General features: G+C 36.6%; 1 protein-coding gene across 3 annotated transcripts in view; it reads right to left on the minus strand.

Moving 5' to 3' along the window:
* The window catches only part of UBE2E2 (ubiquitin conjugating enzyme E2 E2), a 380,850-nt gene that overhangs the window by 53,611 nt on the left and 306,301 nt on the right, over positions 1 to 20,938 (minus strand). For all 3 annotated transcript variants that reach the window (XM_047874547.1, XM_047874545.1, XM_047874546.1), the window contains exon 5: positions 412 to 559. In XM_047874547.1, the coding sequence (XP_047730503.1) occupies positions 412 to 559 (148 nt within the window). The remainder of the gene's footprint in view (positions 1 to 411; positions 560 to 20,938) is intronic.

The following is a 20,938-nucleotide window of genomic DNA, read 5'->3' on the forward strand; positions in this document are numbered from 1 at the left end:
CATGTCTGCGTGGTGCTGCTTGGTTGTTATCAGATTTTAATAGCCCACATTTCTCAAATTAACATCTTCTGGTAGGCATCTAATTAAAGATTAAGCTATTCAATTTGAATTTTTATTATTATTTGCCAGCAGAATGTAATGCATTCTGTAAAAGCACTTCCCTATCCAAAATGATTTTTCATTAATTTTTATCACATTGTGCTTTTTCCTTCTCGGCAAATAATAGGTCTCAAAAAGACTAATGAGAAGACCCAATTTAAAAAGAAAGCAGTTAGATATTATGGAAATTTAAAATCAATAGTAATAACAGTAGTTACAGTGGTGGTGGTGGTAGTAAAGTAAACAATTTCCTAAGGTCTGACATTGAAGTCTTTAATAGACTTGAATTCAATATTGGATTAAGTCTCTTACCAGGGTTGCAATCGGTAAGAAGTGAGCAGATGGAGAGGAGAACTTTAGAAATGGTTAGGGCTGGACTCCAGTTGTCCTTTAGGATGTCCAGACAGATGACGCCCTGGCTGTTAATATTACAGTGATAGATTCTTGTCCGGAAAGTAACCTAGAAGAAAATGTAATGTTATTATAAATAGACATACCTTTTATTAGACAAAATAATCCAAGGGTCACTGGTAGAACCATATACTTAATTATTCCTTAGGCACCTGAGAAGCATCAAGAAACAAAATCATTACCTTAGAACTTGTTATTCTGGGCACAGAGAACTAAATAACCCCCAACAGCAAAATCATATCCTTTTGCTTTTGATGAAGAGTCCTATCGATTAGCTAGTGTTCTGGGGACTGAATTTGCTCTTGGTATAAGTGTAGGAATGTTTGTAAGAGAAAAACTAGCTGTGGCTTCTAAAAACATTTCAAAGGGGTGCCTGGGTGGCTCAGTCAATTGAGCACAGGACTCTTGATTTCGGCTCAGGTCATGATCCCAGGGTCATGGGATCGAGCCTCACGTTGGGCTCTGTGCTGAGTGTGGAGCCTGCTTCAGATTCTCTCTCTCCCTCTGTCCCTCTCCCCCACTCACGCATGCCTGCTTTCTCTCTCTGAAATAAAAGTAACATTTCAAAGAAAAAATAAATTTCAAAAATAAAAATTTCAAAAGAAACTTGGAGTCCAGTTGTTTTAAGGATTTTGTGTATTTTGAAGTTCAAAATAGCATGGGAACACTATAAAAAGGACATAAATATTCTTTTCTGTCATGGTTTAAAAACACAAATTAGGCATGCATGTAAATAATATACCTAGTTTATAAAAAACTGTATTAGTTACAATTTATGAACTTTTTTCTCCTTAAATTCTATATTTTAATGTAATATTAGTGTAGTCTCTCTTCCCTATAACAGTTACATCACCACTGCATGTCATTTAGGTATAATTTTGAAACATGTTTATAACATTTTTCAAGAACTTAATTAAAAAGCTAAGTCTAAATCAGTTTTGTAACTCTGGTAAAACTCTGTTTGCTAAAAGTCTTATGTAAGCAACAATAAGATCTTAATGTTATTCATTAATATCATGTTTATAAGTGTTCTCAAATTTATAAGATGAAATACAAAAAAAAACCCTTAGTGTTTTAAAGACCAATCTTTTGGTCCCCTAAATTAAAAATGGCTCTGAACCAAAAACTACGTGGCAGATTTCTGTATGTGTTGCTACCTCCCAGGGTATCCAGCATCTGCTCAAACATCACATTTACTTAATTCATATAGTATCAAGACTCAGAAAGGACAGATCCAGTCTTCTGTAATTATTAGACAACACAGTACCATTTTCAGGCTAGATCAGTATTCCTAATAAGAACTGTCCTAGTAACATGCCGGACCTTATAGATAACCTTGACATCCCTTCCACACAAACACATTCCAAACACCTACCAGTGCTGAAGAAAATGTAAGTAACATTTAAAAAAATACATAGCTGAATTTTCACAGAAATCCCCAGAGGCCAGAACTGAAAACCAAAAATTACAGTAAGCACATGAGCTGGCAGTGTCGTTGCCAGGGGCAGGACTTGGGTAAGAGGGAGGGGGTGAAGGACAGTACCCAGTCTAGATTAAAATGGAGGCTTGGGTTTTGATGCTCTCATGGAAAAAAGGTGAAACCTAAGGTCTGCATGTGGCAAGAAGTTGGGATTGAGAGCCCTTACATAAATTAGAACACTTGGGCAGCTAGTCTTTTAGTGAGTGGATGGACTTGAAAAGATAATGCCTTCTGGGAGACACAGCAAAGACACTTGCTGGAGAAAGCCTGGGCTCTGGTGGGGAGAAAAATGTATCCCCTGAGAATTGTAAATCCTCAGCATATAAACTATGCAAACACCAACCGAAAGAGAGCCTAAATGGCTATATTACTATCAGATCAAATAGATGTTTAAGGTAAAATGCAGAAAGATAATCAATGCATTAGGATAAAATGAACAATTCATCAGAAAAACGTAACAATTCTGGATCTGCTGTACCTAACAAGACACCCAAAAATATAAGAAATGAAACTCAGCAGAATTGTAAGGAGAAAAATGAGACATCTACAATCAGAGGGACATTTCGCTGCAGGAACTGAGGTCACGCAGATGAAAGAGAATGTAGTAAGGATGCTGAAAATATGAAAACCAATTTAACAAAATCAAGGGATTGAAGATAAAATTCCACACTAAACAAAGAATATATATTCTTTTCCAAGCATATAAGAAACATTTATAAATACTGATCACATGCTAAGCCACAAAGGAAGCTTAACATATCTCAAAGAATTATTAAGACCATAAAGATCCCCTATCAAATGTTTGGGAAACTGAAAAGCACATTTTTCAAATAATTCTTGGATCAAAAAAAAATAAGTTACATTTATAACTAAATGACAATGAAATGTTGGACTGTCAATACAAACTTTGTGATTTGGCTAAAACAGTTATCAAAGGGAAATCTATAGTTTCAAATACACAAATTAGAAAGGAAGAAAGACATTTAGTAAGTGTTTAAGGAAGGAAAAAGAACAGAGTTAATCCCATAAAAGTAGAAAGAAATAAAGACATGAGCAGAATTGAATGAAATAGAGTATACCTGGTAATAATAAAATTCTGCAGAGGCATATCCCTTTAAGTGCTAGATGAAAATACAGAATATTTTTATGATCCAATGTAAATGATGAGTGGCTTTTATATACAATGTTTTAAAAACCTATCAGATACTGAATGGCTATTCTGAGCCAGTTAATCCTCAAAATAACACAAAGAGGTAAGTAGTATTATTGTAGCCACTTTTAAAATAAAGAAACTGTAATTCTGTGAGGTGAGGGATGTTAACTAAATTTATTGTGGTAATCATTTTGCAGTACATACATATATCAAATCATTATGCTGTGCACCTAAAATAAATACAGTGCTAAATTTAATTATATCTCAATAAAACTGGAGGAAAAAAATACATGAAGGCCCAGAAGGGTTAAAGGACTGGCATGTAGTTGCACAGTTGTAAGTGGGGGAGCCAGAATTTAAACACAGCTTTGTTGACCTAAAAGCTCACGCTCTCCTAGTCAGCCTCAATGCCTCTGTTTTTTTTTTTTTAACTTTTAATTTTGAGATTATTATAGATTCACACTAGGTTGTAAGAAACAATACTGACTGGGGCCCCTGGGTGGCTCAGTCAGTTAAGCGTCCAACTTCAGCTTACATCATGATCTCATGGTCCTGAGTTTGAGGCTCTGTGTGGATAGGGCAGAGCCTGGAGCCTGCTTCGGATTCTGTGTCTCCCTCTCTCTCTCTCTCTCTCTCTCTGTGCCCCTCCCCTGCTCATGCTCTGACTCTCTCTCAAAAAGTAAATAAACATTAAAAAAAACCCCACACAAAACAATACCAATGGATCACACTATGTTCCTCATCCACTTTTCCCCAATGGTAACATCCTGCATAACTGTAATATCACATCACAGGAAACTCACACTGATACAGTCCATTGACCTTTTCCAGTCCATTGACCTTTTCCATTTATCATCAGTTTTATATGCACTCATGTACACGTGTTTTTATGCAATTTTATCACATGTAGATCTGTATGACCATCACCACAGCCAAGATACAGAACAGTTCCTTCACAAACATTCTTTGTGCTACCATTTAAAGGTCACTTTCCAAACCCTTTCCTTCCTTAATTCTTGACAGCCACTACTCTGTTCCTCATCTCTGTGATTTTGTCATTCAAGAATGTCATATAAGTGGTATCATATAGGATGTAACTTTTTGAAATTGGCTCTTTTTACTCGCACATTTCCCATGAGATCCATCTAAGTTGTTGCGTGTATCAATAGTTTGTTCCTTCATATTGCGGGGTAGTATTCCATGGTATGGATGCGCCAGTTTGTTGAGCCATTTATCTACTGAAGGACAAATGGATTGTTTCCAGTTTTCAGCTATCACAAGCAAAGCTGTCACGAACATGTGTGTGTGTATTTGTGTGAATGTAAGTTTTCATTTCTCTGAGATAAGATGCCCAAGAGTGTGATCGTTGGGTTATATGATAAGCTCATATTTAGTTTTATAAGAAACTGCCATACTTTTTTCCAGGGCAGTTGAACCATCTTACATTCTTACCAGCAGTGTGACCCAGTTTCTCAGCATCCTGGCCAGCATTTAGTGTAAGATGCTTTATTTCAGTCATTCTGATTAGGTGAAGTGGTACCATTGTGGTTTTAATTTGCATTTCCCTAATTGCTAATGATGTCGAGCACTTTTTCACGTGCTTTTTTTTTTTTTTTTCTATCTGGCTACTCTCTTTTTTGAGAGAGGATCTTCAGGTTTTTTGCCTGTTTTCTAATTAGGTTGTTTTTACTGTTGACTCTGTTTTAAGTGGAGATATTAAAAGTGAAGTACAGTTGGAAGAAAAATAAAGCATGAGTTTGCAAAGAATCTTGCAGATTTTTTGGACAGAGAATGCTTCACATTTCAATATTTTGCAATACTGATTAAAGGATCTACTTTAGTGATGTTTGTTAGCTTTTGTCCCAACAGATATTCATAAAGAAACCACACTGAATCAAACAGGTAGGCTGATCGTTCCTACATGTGCTAATGCTGCAGGCTCCCACAAATAGCACCTTAAAAAATTTTTTGTGTGTGTATAGTTGACGATGTCACATTTCTTTCAGGTGTACAACACAGTGATTCAACACATCTATACATTATGCTCTGCTCACCTCAAGTGTAGCTACCACACAGTGCTGTTACAACTGTCACCATACAACGCTATTTCAGTATCATTGATGACATTCCCTACGCTGTGCCTTTTATTCTGGTGACTTATTCACTCCACAGGTGGAAGCCTGGATCTCCCACTCCCCTTCACCCATTTTGCCTGTCCCCCAACCCCTTTCCTCTGTTAACCATCAATCAGTCTATTCTCTGTATTTATAGGTCTGATTCTGCCTTTTGTTTATTCATTTATTTTTTTAGATTGTGCATGTAAGTGAAATCATATGATATTTGTCTTTCTTGGTCTGACTTCCTTCACTAAGCATAATAGCCTCCAGGTCCATCCATGTTGCTGCAAATGCAAGATTGTATCCTTTTTTTAATGGTTAATATTCTATTGTGTGTATCTATGTGTGTGTGTGTGTATGTATATATACATCGCATCTCCTTTATCCATTCATCTATTAATGGACACTTGGGTTGCATATATTTTTTCAAATTAGTGCTTTCATTTTCTTTGGGTTAATACCCAGTAGTTATTATTAAATCATAAGTATTTCTATTTTTAATTTTTGGAGGAACTTCCATACTGTTTTCCACAGTGGCTGATGATTAGTGATGCTGAGCATCTTGCCACCTGTATGCTTCTTTAGGAAAAGTGTCTACTCAGGCCCTCTGCCCATATTTTAATCAGATTGTGTTTTCTGGTTTGTTTTGGTGTTGAGTTATATACATTCTTTATACATTTTGGATATTAACCCTTTATGAGACATATCATTTGCAAATATCTTCTCCCATTCAGTAGGCTGCCTTTTTGTTGGTTGATGGTTTCCTTTGTTGTGCAAAAGCTTTTTATTTTGGTGGAGTCCCAACAGTTTATTTTCCCTTGCCTTAGGAGATGTATCTAGAAAAATGTTGCTGCAGCCAATGTCAATGGAATTACTGCTGTGTTCTCTTCTAGGAGTTTTATGGTTTGGGGTCTCACATTTGGGTCTTTATCTACGAGTTTTACAGTTTCAGGTCTCGCATTTGTGTTTTTATTCTATTTTGAGTTTATTTTTCACAAATACCACTATTTGAATTGGATAAAAAAACTGATGTCCCAGAGTTTTAAGAAGTGTTACATATTTACCTATTGTAAAGTAAACAGTAACTTCTTCTGGGTTCCCTTATCACACTCCTACTTCTGCTACCACACTTGCCACAGGACCTCCTGGACCTCCTCATCAAACCGGGAATTACCCAGGAAAGTCTCTTCTTTCAACTGATGTCCAGTGCAGTGCTTGGCACATAGAAAGAGTCCATTGTTTGCTGAACAAATGCTAACAAATCACTGGCTAGTGCTCAAAGAGACAAGTATCTTTCTGAGGGGTTGTAACATCTTATTGTTCTTTAGATACAAGAAGATTTTAGAACCATAACTTACAGTAGACTGAAAACTGGAAAAGTGTGGAGAATAACCTGAGAAAGCAGGATATATTTTTAATATTTTTGTACCCAAATGTTACTTTACTAAATTGTCCTATAGATTAAAATATTAGTTCAGAAAAGATTTCACATAGGTTAAACCAATAATAAAAAATAATAAATATTTAGTAAGTACTCAATACGTGCCAGGTACTCCAACATTAACATTTTTATTGTTGTTATTGCCTATTTAAATAATAAAGAAAATTTAAAAATATGTGGTCTGGTCAGATCAGCAAAAGTGTTCCATAATCAAGGCAAAACCTTGCTAATGACAGTTCTTGAAACAGTCAGCATTGTCTTCCAGACCCTATCAACAAAACCAGGGGAAATGAGAGACAAGAACACATGCAAACCGATAAAGAATTGTCTGCAGTCCTTTTAGACATTAGTGATGCAGAAATAAAAAAATGGTATTTTGAATATTGACAAATATCAAGGGATGTGCACATGTTAGACGATTTTTAGAGGCTAAGAAAGCACTCATCTCCCACCCTCATCCTACAGAAGGCTGCTCGTAACTGACTCAATTTTATAGAAAGCCCATCATGTTATCTTGTTCAGGGGGCTGGACAACAGTACATCCTTCACTTCACCCTTCTGACAAAAAAACAAATGATAAAAAAAATGACCATAAAGGAATTTCCAGCTCTACTGCAGGGCTTAATTCTCAATGAGTTCTGTGTATCACATAACCTACACCTGCATTTGCATTTATTGCTGTTTTGGAAGCATAGTTCAATACTGATGTTTATAATGATAGCTATCATTCATCAAGGAGAGGTAAAATTATATTGAGAATACTGTTTTCAAAGGCTGGGAAGACAGTACATTTTAGAACATTTTCCATATATTAAGGAAAATTTTAAAACGATTTGGTTATAGTGATACCGAAAACTTATTTGTCCAGAATGTCTAATTCCAAGATGACTCTGGACAAGAGCGTTTTAATTTTTTTAAGTTTATTTACTTATTTTGAGAGAGAGAGAGAGAGCGTGGGAGGAGCAGAGAGAGAAGGAAAGAGAGAATCCCAAGCAGTTTCCGCATTGTCAGCACAGAGCCTGATGCAGAGCTTGAACCCATGAACCGTGACATCATGACCCGAGCCGAAACCAAGAGTTGGACACTCAACCCACTGAGACACCCAGGTGCTTCAAGAAGTGTTTTAATTTATGTGTGATATCTAAATGCACACAGAGGCAGGTAGGTGTGTATGTGTGTGGTGGACAGGATACTGGCCTATTCCTCTAAAGATGTCCACATCTCAATCCCTGGAACCTGTGAATATGTTCTTATATGGTAAAGGGGACTTTGCAGGTGTGATTAAGTTAAGGCTCTTGAGATGGGGTGATTATATGGGTGGGCTGGAATAATCACAGGGGCTTTACAAGAGGGAAGCAGGAAGATCAGTAGGGGATGTCAAGGAGTCAGAGTGATGGGGCCATGATCCAAGGAACGTAGTTGGCCTCAAGAAGACAGAAAAGGCAATGAAATAAATTTCCCCTTAAAGCCTCAAAAAGGAACGCAACCCTGCTGACACCTTGGTTTTAGTTTGCTGACATCCAGAACTGAAGGACAGGAAATTCACATTGTTTTAAGCCACCAAATTTGCGTTAACCTGTTATAACAGCAACAGGAAACAATACAACATGTAAGTATATTTCTCAGTTGCATTATTACTTTATCTTAAAAGGTAAATGTAGCTGCGCTATTTCTATACTTCACAGGATCACTCCTTAAAAAGTAATTTTAGAAAGAATTAACACAATTTTTTATGTTGACTACAGCATAAAACAATGCTACTAAGTAGTGAATGATCTATGGGAAGTTACTTTGCTACTTTGAGCCCCTATATCCTGACAAAATGACACTTAAATTAGATTATTTCTAAGGCCCACTCTAGTTCCAAGATCCAAGAGTTATATCATGAGATGAATATGTGGTTTTGGGAGCTAGCTGGACTTGAGCTGGAATTCTGACTTTGGATGAATCAAATTAGCCTGTTTGAGATTCAGTTTCCTCATCTTAAAATGGGAAAAATACTAGCTATACCCACTGTGGCTGTGAAGACTGAAGCACCCGAGAAGTTCTAACACCACACTTGGCACTCAGCACGGATTCAAGCAGTGCCAGTCTCCTTTCCCCTCTTCATGTCTCCCGGCTTTACAGGGCAATTTCAGAATGCAGGTGTTCACATAATAATTGCCTTATCGCCGGAGTTTTAGATGTGTTTTCTTTATACCACTCCCTTGCTCTAGAGTATGGACAACATTTCACACAGAGACAAAAAGTATTTTTGTAAAGGGAGAGAAATCATGTAGGGCATGAGTATAGACAAAGAAGAAAATATTTTAATAAATTATTTCTGCCAAATTGATTCAAGACATAATTTAGGAAAATGTTTTAAAGTAAAGAAATACCTCCAGGCTGGAAAGCTGATAAATGATAATAAAAATGATCATTTAAAATAATATTTCAGTAATAACCTCTATTTTTCACATAGCTTACATTTTTCAAAAAAACTTCTCATCAGGAGATACATGACACGGTGATTTTACTGAGGAAGTATGAGATCAGTGAGAAATACATTCCTCTTAAAAATACTTTTCCATGGAGACCCAGAGAGGAAATATTTGGAGCTCCTGTGCCATAAATCAGTGAATCATATAACAAAAGTCCAAAAATAGCAGGGTTAACATCATTCAAATGGATCTTGGCTCTAAGCTCACTATGAAACTAGTTTATATGAATAGGTTGTTAATACACATTTTAAAAATGTCAGTACTACCATACTTTCTGAAATTTCAAGTGCTCTTAAAATGGACTTAAGAGCACTGCACCAACAATTAACACATCCTAAGACAAAATAAAAACTGGAAAAACTCATTATAAGTGAGGGGAATCACAAATCTTAAAGAAACTCTAAGAAATACACATTAGTAGAACACAACAAAACCCCTTCCCAAATTAAAAAACAACAACCCTGGAAATATGTTTCTCCTATCCTAAGTGACAGTAAAGGAATTAAAATTAAACGTTACTTAGAAACCATCAAGTGGAAAGATGACACTCACCCTGCTGTGAATGAGGCTGGGTAGCATGCTACATTTGACTGCAGGCTAGAGCTCTTTTTTTTTTTTTTTTTTTTAAGATTTCAAATACTATTTAAATGATGAAGAATGAAAGATATTTACAGTAGAGGTATTTAAATTTTAAGTCTTTCTCAGTTCCTTGTAAGTACAGATGTAGAAAAGCACACAACTAGAAAATGTCCCCTCTCGTGAGAAGTAAATCTCTTAGAAGATGGGAGCATCACACTCAATCCCCAGGGCCCTTTCTGACCGTGCAGCACCTGATTACACCCAAGCCCTGCAAGGGGAAGATACTTGGTATGACTTGATTAGGAACCAATAATTAGATTCCTTCTTATCTAACTTACAAAAATTCAATTTATATAGAATGTTTCAGGAACGTATCTATATTGAATGAGGTTCAATTTAGTTTTTTTCAAATTTGTGTGCTCTTTTTTATTAGTGACTTGTTCTCTCATTATATTTTCTATTCTTTTTCTCTTTAAATGACTATCTCATCTCTTTTTTGACTTGTTCTACTGCCTCCAGTTTTAGAAATGGTACTTCAGCTGATTCTCCTTTAGGGTAGCATCGTATCATAGAGTGGATTTTAATCTGAGTATGAGCTCATCCTCAGTGCACATTATTTTCCTGCAGAAGTTCTGTGGGCCTTGGACTGTAGAATGTTCTGCATTTGCTTCTTCATGGGCCTCAAGGACAACACTAGTTTGAGAACAGATTGTATCATATATGCCAAAATATATGGCCCTATAGACTCATCCCTTAGGAAGAGCTGATTTATACTTAAATCTTTATAAAAATCTCTTATAGATGATGTCTCAATTACTTTATTTTGAACAAAATACTATTAAAGACCCAGTAGCTTGAAACCAGATCAACCAATGCTTGTTTGGCATGCATATACAGGTTTTCTTCCCCAGTCAGTTAAAAAAGAAAGAAAACAAAATAAACAAATTTAACAAAGCTTCGAAGAATGGCACATTCCTAGGAGTGCAATTTTACCATCTGAAGGCTTGTATTTTAACAGTCTCTCAAAGGCTATTTATTTACTTTTTAAATTTATTTTTGAGAGAGGGAGACAGAGCGAGTCAGGGAAGGGCAGAGAGAGAGGGAGAGAGAGAGAATCCCAAGCAGGTTCCACACTGTCAACACAGAGCCCGATGTGGGGCTCGAACTCACAAACTGTGAGGATCATGACCTGAGCTGAAACCAAAAGTCAGACGCTTAACCAACTGAGCCACACAGGTGCCCCTTAAAGGCTATTTAAAAAAGCAACATGGTACTTCAAAACAATTACGTTTTTTTTTCTTAAAGCTGGCTGTATGACTTTTCTACAAATGGGTTTTCAGGGCTTGGACAATTTCTCCAGTAACATAATCACATATGGATTAAAATACTGCTGAATCCCCAACAATTGAGGAAGAAATGATCTGGTATCTAAACTTAACCATGTACACAAAATATCACTTAAGCAGTTCCCATTATCTTCATTCATTGAGCATACACACAATGGGGGATCAATCAATGCCTGAGGGTCCATCAAAACCAAAACCCAAAGCTCTGTGAGTTTAATATTTCCACCAGACGCATCACCCTCTAACCCCCACCCCCATCAGATACTAGAACAGCTGCTCTTGAACAGTGAACTTAAAACTATTATGTGGGGCTATGTTGATCCAACAACACTTACTTATTAATTAGTACTGCATAGAGAAAACATAATTTAACAGATGTCCAATGAACCCACATTTCTAAGACAAGATGATTCATTTCTGCTTTATAACTGCAAAAGTGTCTCATACATAACGACAATTAATTACGAAGCACAACAGCTGAGATACTTAATGGATTAATGGATAATAAATGGCCAACCATATGACACTTTCTATTAAATTAGAGGCAGTGACATAAACATAAACATAAGGAGAATGCCCTCCTTTTTATTTTGTTTACATTTTTTATAGGTCTCACACTACCCAAAGCGATTATATAAAATGTAGTATATTTACAGGTTTCCTAAATGTAAAATGGAAATAATATACAGGCTTCCTTTATCCTTTGGGAAAGAAGTAATACATTTTATGTTTGTAGACATACGAAGTGGCAGTTATTTATTTAAGAGATTAATAATTCAATATACATACCATACAATACAAAGTATTCATCATAACTAGCTGGAAATGACAATTTGATTTTTCATACAGGCAACAGTGTTGAACTAAACTATATTTTAACACACAGTAAAATGAAACAATGACTAATTCTGTTAATGATACAGTAAATTAACAGCAATTATAGAGTTGGCTTAATGCCCACTCTCTCAGTGAGTGCTATATCACACACAAAAGAGACATTCTTTGAATGTGGTAGTGTTCACAAATACCACGAAAGTTTCTAAACTTTGCATGTATACCAGAGAGGGAAAGGTACTGGTTTCTCTATGTTTATACCATGAGATAAGAAAATACAGCATGTATAACACAGAAGTGTAACCAAAAAAATAATAAAAATTAAGAACGGTGGACGATTATGCAATGTTTACGTGCTGAGCACTGCTCTAAGTGATCTGCTTACTACATAACTTAATCTTCACAATCACCCCGTGAGGTAGATATGGTTATTATTCTCATTTATGGATAAAGAAACCGACACACAAGTTCAGAGGAATTCAAATGTGGATAGTTGAAGCAATTTCAATAGCAAATAGAGAAGTTATACAGGGGTGCCTGGGTGGTTCAGTCAGTTAAGCCTTCGACTCTGTTTCAGCTCATATCATGACCTCACAGTTCGTGAGATCAAGCCCCGTGTGGCGCTCTTCGTTGACAGTGCAAAGCTACTTGGGATTCTCTCTCTACGTCTCTTTGTCCCTCCCCCAGCTCGTGCACACACACACACACACACACACACACACACACACACACACTCTCTCTCTCTCTCTCTCTCTCTCAAAATAAATACATAAAAAATGTTATGAGGAAGGAAACAAAAACAAACCAACACACACAGAGAAACAACCCACAGCCCCACAGAGTTTTTTGAAAACTACAGGAAAGCAAACGGGAAGAGAATAAAGAAATTTATATGATTTCTAGGTCTCAACAGTTGGAGGCAACAGAAAAGGTAACGATATAGGGATTTAGTAGCTTTTTCAAATTGAGTCTGGTAAAATGAGAATTCATATAAAGTTTAGCAAAGAGAAAAAAATGTTTAATGATATTCACTATTATTATCATTCTTATGCCAAATGACCTGTCATTGCTAAGATTACTGAAGGCAAGAAAAATCAAGTCAGTTTAAAAAAAAAATAAACAAGTAATATTTTAATATGACTTGAAAATCGTCACTTAAGATTTATCTAATCTCTGAATAATTAAAAAAATCTCAGCATGCAAAATATCCTAGTGAAGAATCTTTTTAAAAAAATATTTATTTTGAGACAGAGAGAGAGAGAGAGGGTGAGGGAGAGAGAGAGTGCAAGCAGGGGAGGGGCAGAGAGAGAAGGATCTGAAGCAGGCTCTGTGCTGACAGCAGCAAGCCCTATGAAGGGCTGAAACTCACCAACTGTGAGATCATGACCTGAGCCAAAGTCGGACACTCAACCTACTGAGCCACCCAGGTGCTGCTATCCTAGTAAAGAATCTTTAAACATGTGTGGAGAAGAGACATGATGAACTAATCTGATACTCATGATACTGTATACTACTGACAGATCGCTAACCAGGTAGTTTACTTAAAAAGTAAAATAAGGCTGAGGTCAGACTGAGAGAGTGAAGGAGTGGGTGTTGAATGCTAAAGGAGCTGGTCTGTTATTCTGTAGTTTTCGATCATGAGAGTGCAGTGATGAAAGGGGTATTTAGGAATTTATAACAGGGTTGTTATATAGCATTCCTTCTTAAACTGAACCCTCAAGCATGGAATGAATCCTTTATGACTGATGACACTACGTATTCCTAAATTCACAAAATGGCTTTTCTATGATCAATACAGTGGAAGCTTTTTTTTGTACATGTAAGAGCTGATCAAACCAAGAGATAAATGAATAGAGGTGAGACAAACAAAAATAGAAAGAGAGGGGAAATGGAGAAAAGATGGGCAATTCAAACCACAATATGCAGCAGGTGTGTAGGAAAGGAGGGACCAAATGCTGCAGGCAAAGAACAACCAGAAATGGCTAAAGAACCATTTCTGACTGTGGCCCTCACCCCCTGGAAAAGGTAAATGGTAAATATATAATAGAATAGTCCAAGGTAACCACTCTTACCTTGAGTGATTCTTTGGATTGAGGTATCCTTATACGGAAGGATATTTATTTCCCTCCTCATCACAAAAAAGAGGTACAAAGACTTTGACCTCATGCCAAGAACTACTGCTAATGTATCTTTTTGTCGTCCAGTAAAGTATTCAAGAATTACTAGTTAGTTTTGCTGAAGGAGTATTTGATATTAAAAGGGATTTTTAAAATTTTATTTTTATCTCATGATAACAACATGGGTTTGTTTTCCTTTCAAAATTTCCTTTTTCTATTATCCCAGGGAATTTCTTTCCTTCTTTTCCTCTCCCATTCTTCACTTGTCTACAATCTAATCTCTGCTACCATTCTGTGATTTTGAACATTATTTCTTTAGTCTCTATTTCCACCTTCTAGGTTATCTTGCTTCATTCACATCTCAGAGCTTCTGAAGCCTATTGTTCTGGGCTTACCTTTTTCCTTCCAGTATTCTCTGTAGGACTACTACCCTAAAAATACTCAGAGGCTAGTTTTCCCTAAGGCTTTGTGAAAATGCATCTGATAGAAACAAGGAGAAAGAAATGTCAAATAGGTATGATTCAAAATTGTGTGGAAAAAATACACTCCCATTCCCAATGATTTATTCCTGCTGCGTGAATCTCTTAACCCTAAAAAAAAAAAAAAAAAAAAAAAATCTGAAGTAGTATCGTAAAAACTCTGAGCTGCTTTTTGCTTTTCCCTATAATCTGTAACATTCAATTTTGTGCGGTAGAAAATTGATTGCTGTGGTATAACAACAAATACTACCTTTTAAAAGCAAACAATGGCACCATACATGACTCTGTTTAAATAAATAGTGCCAACTTCATTTTACAAAACTGATAGCTGTACCTATAGCTAAATAAAGATTTTAGAAATGAATTTTTGTTGACAAGCTGGCAATGAATATTTATTTATAAAGGGAACAAATTTATACAGAGTTCTTAAGAACAAGGATCTTATCTGATACTGATTTTTATCCGCTATAGGGGAGAGTAGGATGTCAACATATTTGTTCAGTAAACAGATGAACTGGAAAAATATAGAATATTTACATTTGAAAAGAGGCCATACATACCATAATTAAAAATGACAACCGGGGTGCCTGGGTGGCTCAGTCGGTTAAGTGTCAGACTTTGGCTCAGGTCATGACCTCACAGTTCATGAGCTGGAGCCCCCACATTGGGCTCTGTGCCGACAGTTTGGAGCCTGGAGCCTGCTTCAGGTTCTGTGTCTCCCACTCTCCCTCTGTCCCTCCTGTGCTCACACTCTGTCTCTCTCTCTCTCTCTCAAAAGTAAATAAACATTAAAAAAATTTTAAAAAGGGGCGCCTGGGTGGCTCAGTCGGTTAACCGTAGCGTCCGACTTCGGCTCAGGTCATGATCTCGCGGTCCGTGAGTTTGAGCCCTGCGGCGGGCTCTGTGCTGACAGCTCAGAGCCTGGAGCCTGTTTCAGATTCTGTGTCTCCCTCTTTCTCTGACCCTCCCCTGTTCATGCTCTCTCTCTGTCTCAAAAATAAATAAACGTTAAAAAAAATTTAAAAAAGAAAAAAAATGACAACCAACTGAAAACTTCTGATGTTCTAACAGGTTTACAGTGACATTGTGGGGGAGGGCAGTAGGGGAGAATAACTGAACTATGTATAAAGTTTATAAAGGGATATGTGTTTTTTTGTTATTCAAATTTTGCTGTGGGGCAACTTCCAAAGTCTTGTAATTAATATTTTTGTCAGTAGAGATTATGAATCTCAAATATTGATTGCAGAGTTGGGATTAAGAATATTTCATAGATCCTTCAAAGTAGAAAACAGAGGGGTGTCTGGGTGGCTCAGTTGTTCGAACGTCCAACTTTGACTCAGGTCATGATCTCATGGTTCATGATTCGAGCCCCACGTCGGGCCTTGTGCTGACAGCTCGGAGCCTGGAGCCTGCTTCAGATTCTGTGTCTCCCTCTCTCTCTGCCCCTCCCCTGCTCATGCTCTGCCTCTCTCTCAAAAGTAAATAAACAAAATGACTAACAAACTGCCTTTTTTCCCTCCTCATAAGAATATTCACCTATTTTTATCCTGACAATATTAGAATAACACACTTTTCTTCAAAGACCTAAACTAGTCAGTTTTTCATTACTTTTGTCCTTTTTTTGGTCAGAATTATTTCGTGACGTACAAAGGAAAAAGACATCAACCTCTTGTTTGAGGTAGGAACTAACGTAAGTGGTTATGCTGACCATTGCATTGACCAGTTCGAAGGTGTTCAAAGACATATGTATTCAGAGGCCCCAAAACTCTTAACATATAGATGGTGTGACCTTGGATGTCATAAAATATAAAAATTAGTAACATTCATTTCTCAGGTATGTACTTAAAATCTGTATCACTACTTTATGGTCACATTATGGAATATTTTTGGTCTGGTTAGGAGTAACTGTATTCTTCACGGAGCATAAAAATTCATGAAAGATGTTAAGAATAGAAGATATAAGAATAAACTGAACATTTTATCCAAATTTCTAATTATTAGTACATTTTCACAATCAAAGGAATTTTTTTTCTAAATGTTTATTTTTGAGAGAAAGACAGCAAGTGGGGGAGGTGCAGAGAGGGGGACAGAGGACCCGAAATAGGCTCTATGTCTCACAAACTGTGAGATCTTGGCCTGATCTGAAGTCGGACACTCAACTGACTGAGCCACCCAGGCCCCACCCCCCTGCCCCCGTGAAAAATTTTTAATTCTTCAGTTTGATATTATAGTGGAGGAATAGCATTTTATTGAACACTGTTGACTGTTAAAAATACACATTTGCTTACTTTATACCTAGCTTAGTGGAGGAACAAATATACTACTGCTTACAGATACTGCTGATATAACATACTGTTGCTATAGTTATTAAGCTTGTCTTCCCTCTAATAGTAACTGAGGAAGATTGAAATGGAGCTCCCCTTCAACAATTTGCCTCACGGATTTGGTCCATGGTGATAATGCACTTTGACTTAACTTATCTCACAAACGAAGTTTTGTGTACTGTTTTAAGAAGATGTTTTGGAATATTTTTAAGAGCAGACTTAATGCTTTTGCCCTGATTTATATTTATTTATATATATGCACACATATACACACAATATTTATCACACATATAAATATTAAAATATACATTATAGTCTAAAATGTAAGAATATAATATATATAAGAATATAGTACATATAATATTCATAAATAAACGATGTACTCTAACACTTTTGCCTGCACCTGTTGCTTCACACAGTCGCTTGAGGAAAAGAAAAGTTGCTCATAAATCTTGGGTCTCGAGATGTGGTGGTGTAGCAATGTGTTGGCATTGACAGGATACAAAGGTCTCTGAACGCCCACCTACATTTCAGGTTTCAAAGCACGCATGCCAACATCAGCATCTTTTTTGGGGAGTAGAATGATACAAAGAAGTATACTTTTGAGAAAAATTAATCTGGTTACTTCTTTTTAATTTAACATTCTTATCTCTCATTAATAAGAATATCTTACAATTGCAAACGTGTCTTTCTACGTGTGCAAGTCTGTGTGTATGTATATGCACGTGTGTTTTACAGTGAGTATAAGGTGTTGGCCAGACAATTCCCAGCAAGAGATGGTGTTCGTTTCTGATGAAGAGGGAAAGCTTGCACTTTCCATACTTCAAAACACTGGTATTCTATACCTTGATAAACCTACATTGTCTTTTCTCCTTATTGACACTTATCATCTATTATGGACTAAACAGTATTTCCTTTAGGAAAATTTCCCCTGCTACTCCCAGTTTGTCTGATAATAGTATTCCAAAATGTTGGCTATGCACGTGTGTGTGCCTTTGTGAGGAAATACTTCCTATCTCATTTAGTTTTACATTATTCTTTTCAAATTTTTATAAACAAATTCAAACCGACAAGGAATATATTCACTAACTGTTAATGCTGAGATTTTTGCTGTTATAAAAGTTTCAAATGAGACCCAAGTATACTGTTCTAGATGTGATGTTTCTCTAAATTCAAGTTCCATATATGTAATAGATTACTATGCTTAGGACATGCTTGGTAGAACGAGCTTGCTTTTTCCACACTTCAAGTTCTGCCATCCTACATCTTGATAACTTGATATTTTCTTTTACTCATGGAAATGCTATCCATCTTTCATGGACAGTTTTTTTTATGAAGCATTTCCTTGCCATTTCCAAACATAGTACTCACTCCTTTTTCTAAATCTCTTACGTTTAAGCCTACCCTTGCGTGGATATATATTTCTCTCTTCCTACCTAGACTGAAGGGTGTCTGAGGGTGAGGCATGTGGGAGATTGTTTGCAATAGCCATGATATCCAGTACTGCCACACATCTAAATGGGGCGTGGATATATATTTATTGAGTGGATAAATGAACAGTAATTCTCTATAAAAAGCCTTCAACTATCAAATGCTTGTTTCTCCTCAACCCCCAAACAGGAGCAGGAGTAAGTGGGGAAGAAGAGAAGTTTTCTCTGAATGTATTTACTGATTTTGTACTTGATTTGTATTTAAATTTTAATTTGATTTGGATATTTTAGGATATTTAATCTCAGGAGTATGCCTGACATGACTAGATGGTGTTTTTTTTTTTTTAATAGTGATTAGAGTCAACTATTTTGGATAGTTACCAGTCCCCCTTGCAGGTCCGCCAAACTTGCTCAAATATAACTCAACTCACCTGAGTGAGCATTTATACAAGTAAATACAACCTAGTAGGTGAGAATCTTTTTCTGAGAAGATGCATCAGTGAATATGCCATGAATTTTATTTCTTTCTTCTTTGTCCTTACCGTCAAAAATTTCAAAATAATCAAATCTAAAATAATAAATCAAGAAGGTATTTATTGATGCCTAAAGTCTAAACAGTCTACATTAGGTTCTAGGGAAGATACAAAAGTATAAATACTGGTCTGAGGAACGTTCTGAGGAATGTTTGCTGCAAATTATAAAAAAAAAAAAGGTTTGATTTAGAACAAAGAATAAATTTTCATTTATTCAACAAATATTCATTGACTCTGTACTACCTTCAAAGCACTGGGTGGAATTGAGAAGCATAAGGCTAATGGGTGGGAGAGGAAGCCCAGATGCAGAAGTCAGGTCCTGACCCTCACATGCCCGACCATCTACCAGAGAGAGAAAAGGATCATAGAACTATGAAGAAATAAATGTCCTATGAGAGGACACAGGGCTCTAGGGTTCAGATAGAACAGACGATGTCTGGCTGGGAAAAATCCCAGGAAGTATCAGAGAAGAGGTAGGCACCAACTGAATTCTGAAGGATTGGGGTAACAAGGGTTTGACGATTATCTTTTTTTCCCTTTTATTTTCCTGAATTGCTCACCAAGAAGAAGAGAGTCAACTTCAAATACGTCTACATCAAATATTCTTGCTGTGTCATGACATACTGATCTGCAGTTACTGACTTCATATACTCTCAGATTCATAGCAATGATTGTGCACGAAAGCTTAGATCTTCAGACAAAATACACAGGGATATTAATGCATCCTGCAAGAAATGTAAAGAACTGACATGAGAGAAATGTATGAGTAGACACTACCTCCTCGATTTCTCTTATCTCTTCATTCTCCTTGTCACTACTTTAGTTCAGGCATTCATCATTACTGGATGAAATTATTACAACAGTCTCCTTCACGACACTATTTCTCTTTGGTCTCTTCTTTCCACCACCACGCACCATATTGCTTCAAGGGTGATCTGTCCAGCACGCAAATACGTTCACCTGTTTATTGCTTGCAGGATAAATCCTTTAAGGTGGCACATCTGCCTATCCTGGTCCTCCATGGACCACACTGCCCTGAAAAGGTCACACACGTGCAGTCTTCTGTGTGTGCTATTCGTTTTGTCAGAAATACAGCTTCTTTTCACTGGGGGGGGGAACTCTGCCATCCTTCAAGAGCTCGTTCTCCAACGTTCCCACTGGATTGTTACCTTTGGTGCCGTTACTGGTATGTCTGTCCCCACCACTGGTCTGTAAGTTTCATGAGGGCTAAGGCTGGGTCTCGTTTATTCCAGGGAATGTACTATCTCCTGGCTTTAACGTTTACTTCTCATAAAATCCTACCATTACAATCAATTCACGGATTTAGACATATCTAGTAAAAGAACATCACCAACAAAACAAAACAAAACAAAACAACGAAAGAAAACAAAAGCAACCTAAGAAAAGAAGGCTTATCCAAGCAATTATGTAGCAAATGAAGAAAGGGAATCACTCCTTGGAGTAGATAAAAGTGAATTGTAACAAATGGTAGAGTGAAGGCACAGTTTTCAATTCTATTCAATTCTATTAAATTTTGTTTTTTTTGTTAACAAGGAGAATGATGTAGTTTTAAACAAATCTCTAGAAAGGATTATTAAAAACAGAAGATTTGTTAGTATTGAGAAAATGATGTGATGATCAATGGGATTAAGCATGGATATACCAAAAACAAACTGTGCCATGGGTCACTCTATTTCCTTCTCAACGTGGCTATTATAATTACAAATTAAGGGAATAAAGCAGACATATTTGAACTCCTGCATGGTTTATGATGAGGTCTTTTGAAAGTTGTTAAAAAAACTTATTAAGTCAAGGCATAAATTGAGGGTCATACGCAGATTCTCTTTGAATGCCAAGTGCTGTGCCAACCAGTTATATCTCTGAGGTGACCGCATCATTCTTTGTTCATACCCATTAACAGCTTCTTCCTATTCTGGTCAGGAATATATACAATCAAAACTCTTCAAAGTCTTCTTCCTTTATTATTGTCAATGGTACTGGCTCAGTGCCAAAATAAACACAGTAGCCTGGCAGTTATAAATTTGACTTCTATTTATGTAGGGAAGTATAATTTATGACCAATGAGACTGTCAACAGTAGAGTACAAAGGCAAAC

The sequence above is a fragment of the Prionailurus viverrinus genome, chromosome C2 (genome assembly GCF_022837055.1).
Source record: "Prionailurus viverrinus isolate Anna chromosome C2, UM_Priviv_1.0, whole genome shotgun sequence".
Lineage (NCBI taxonomy): Eukaryota > Metazoa > Chordata > Mammalia > Carnivora > Felidae > Prionailurus > Prionailurus viverrinus.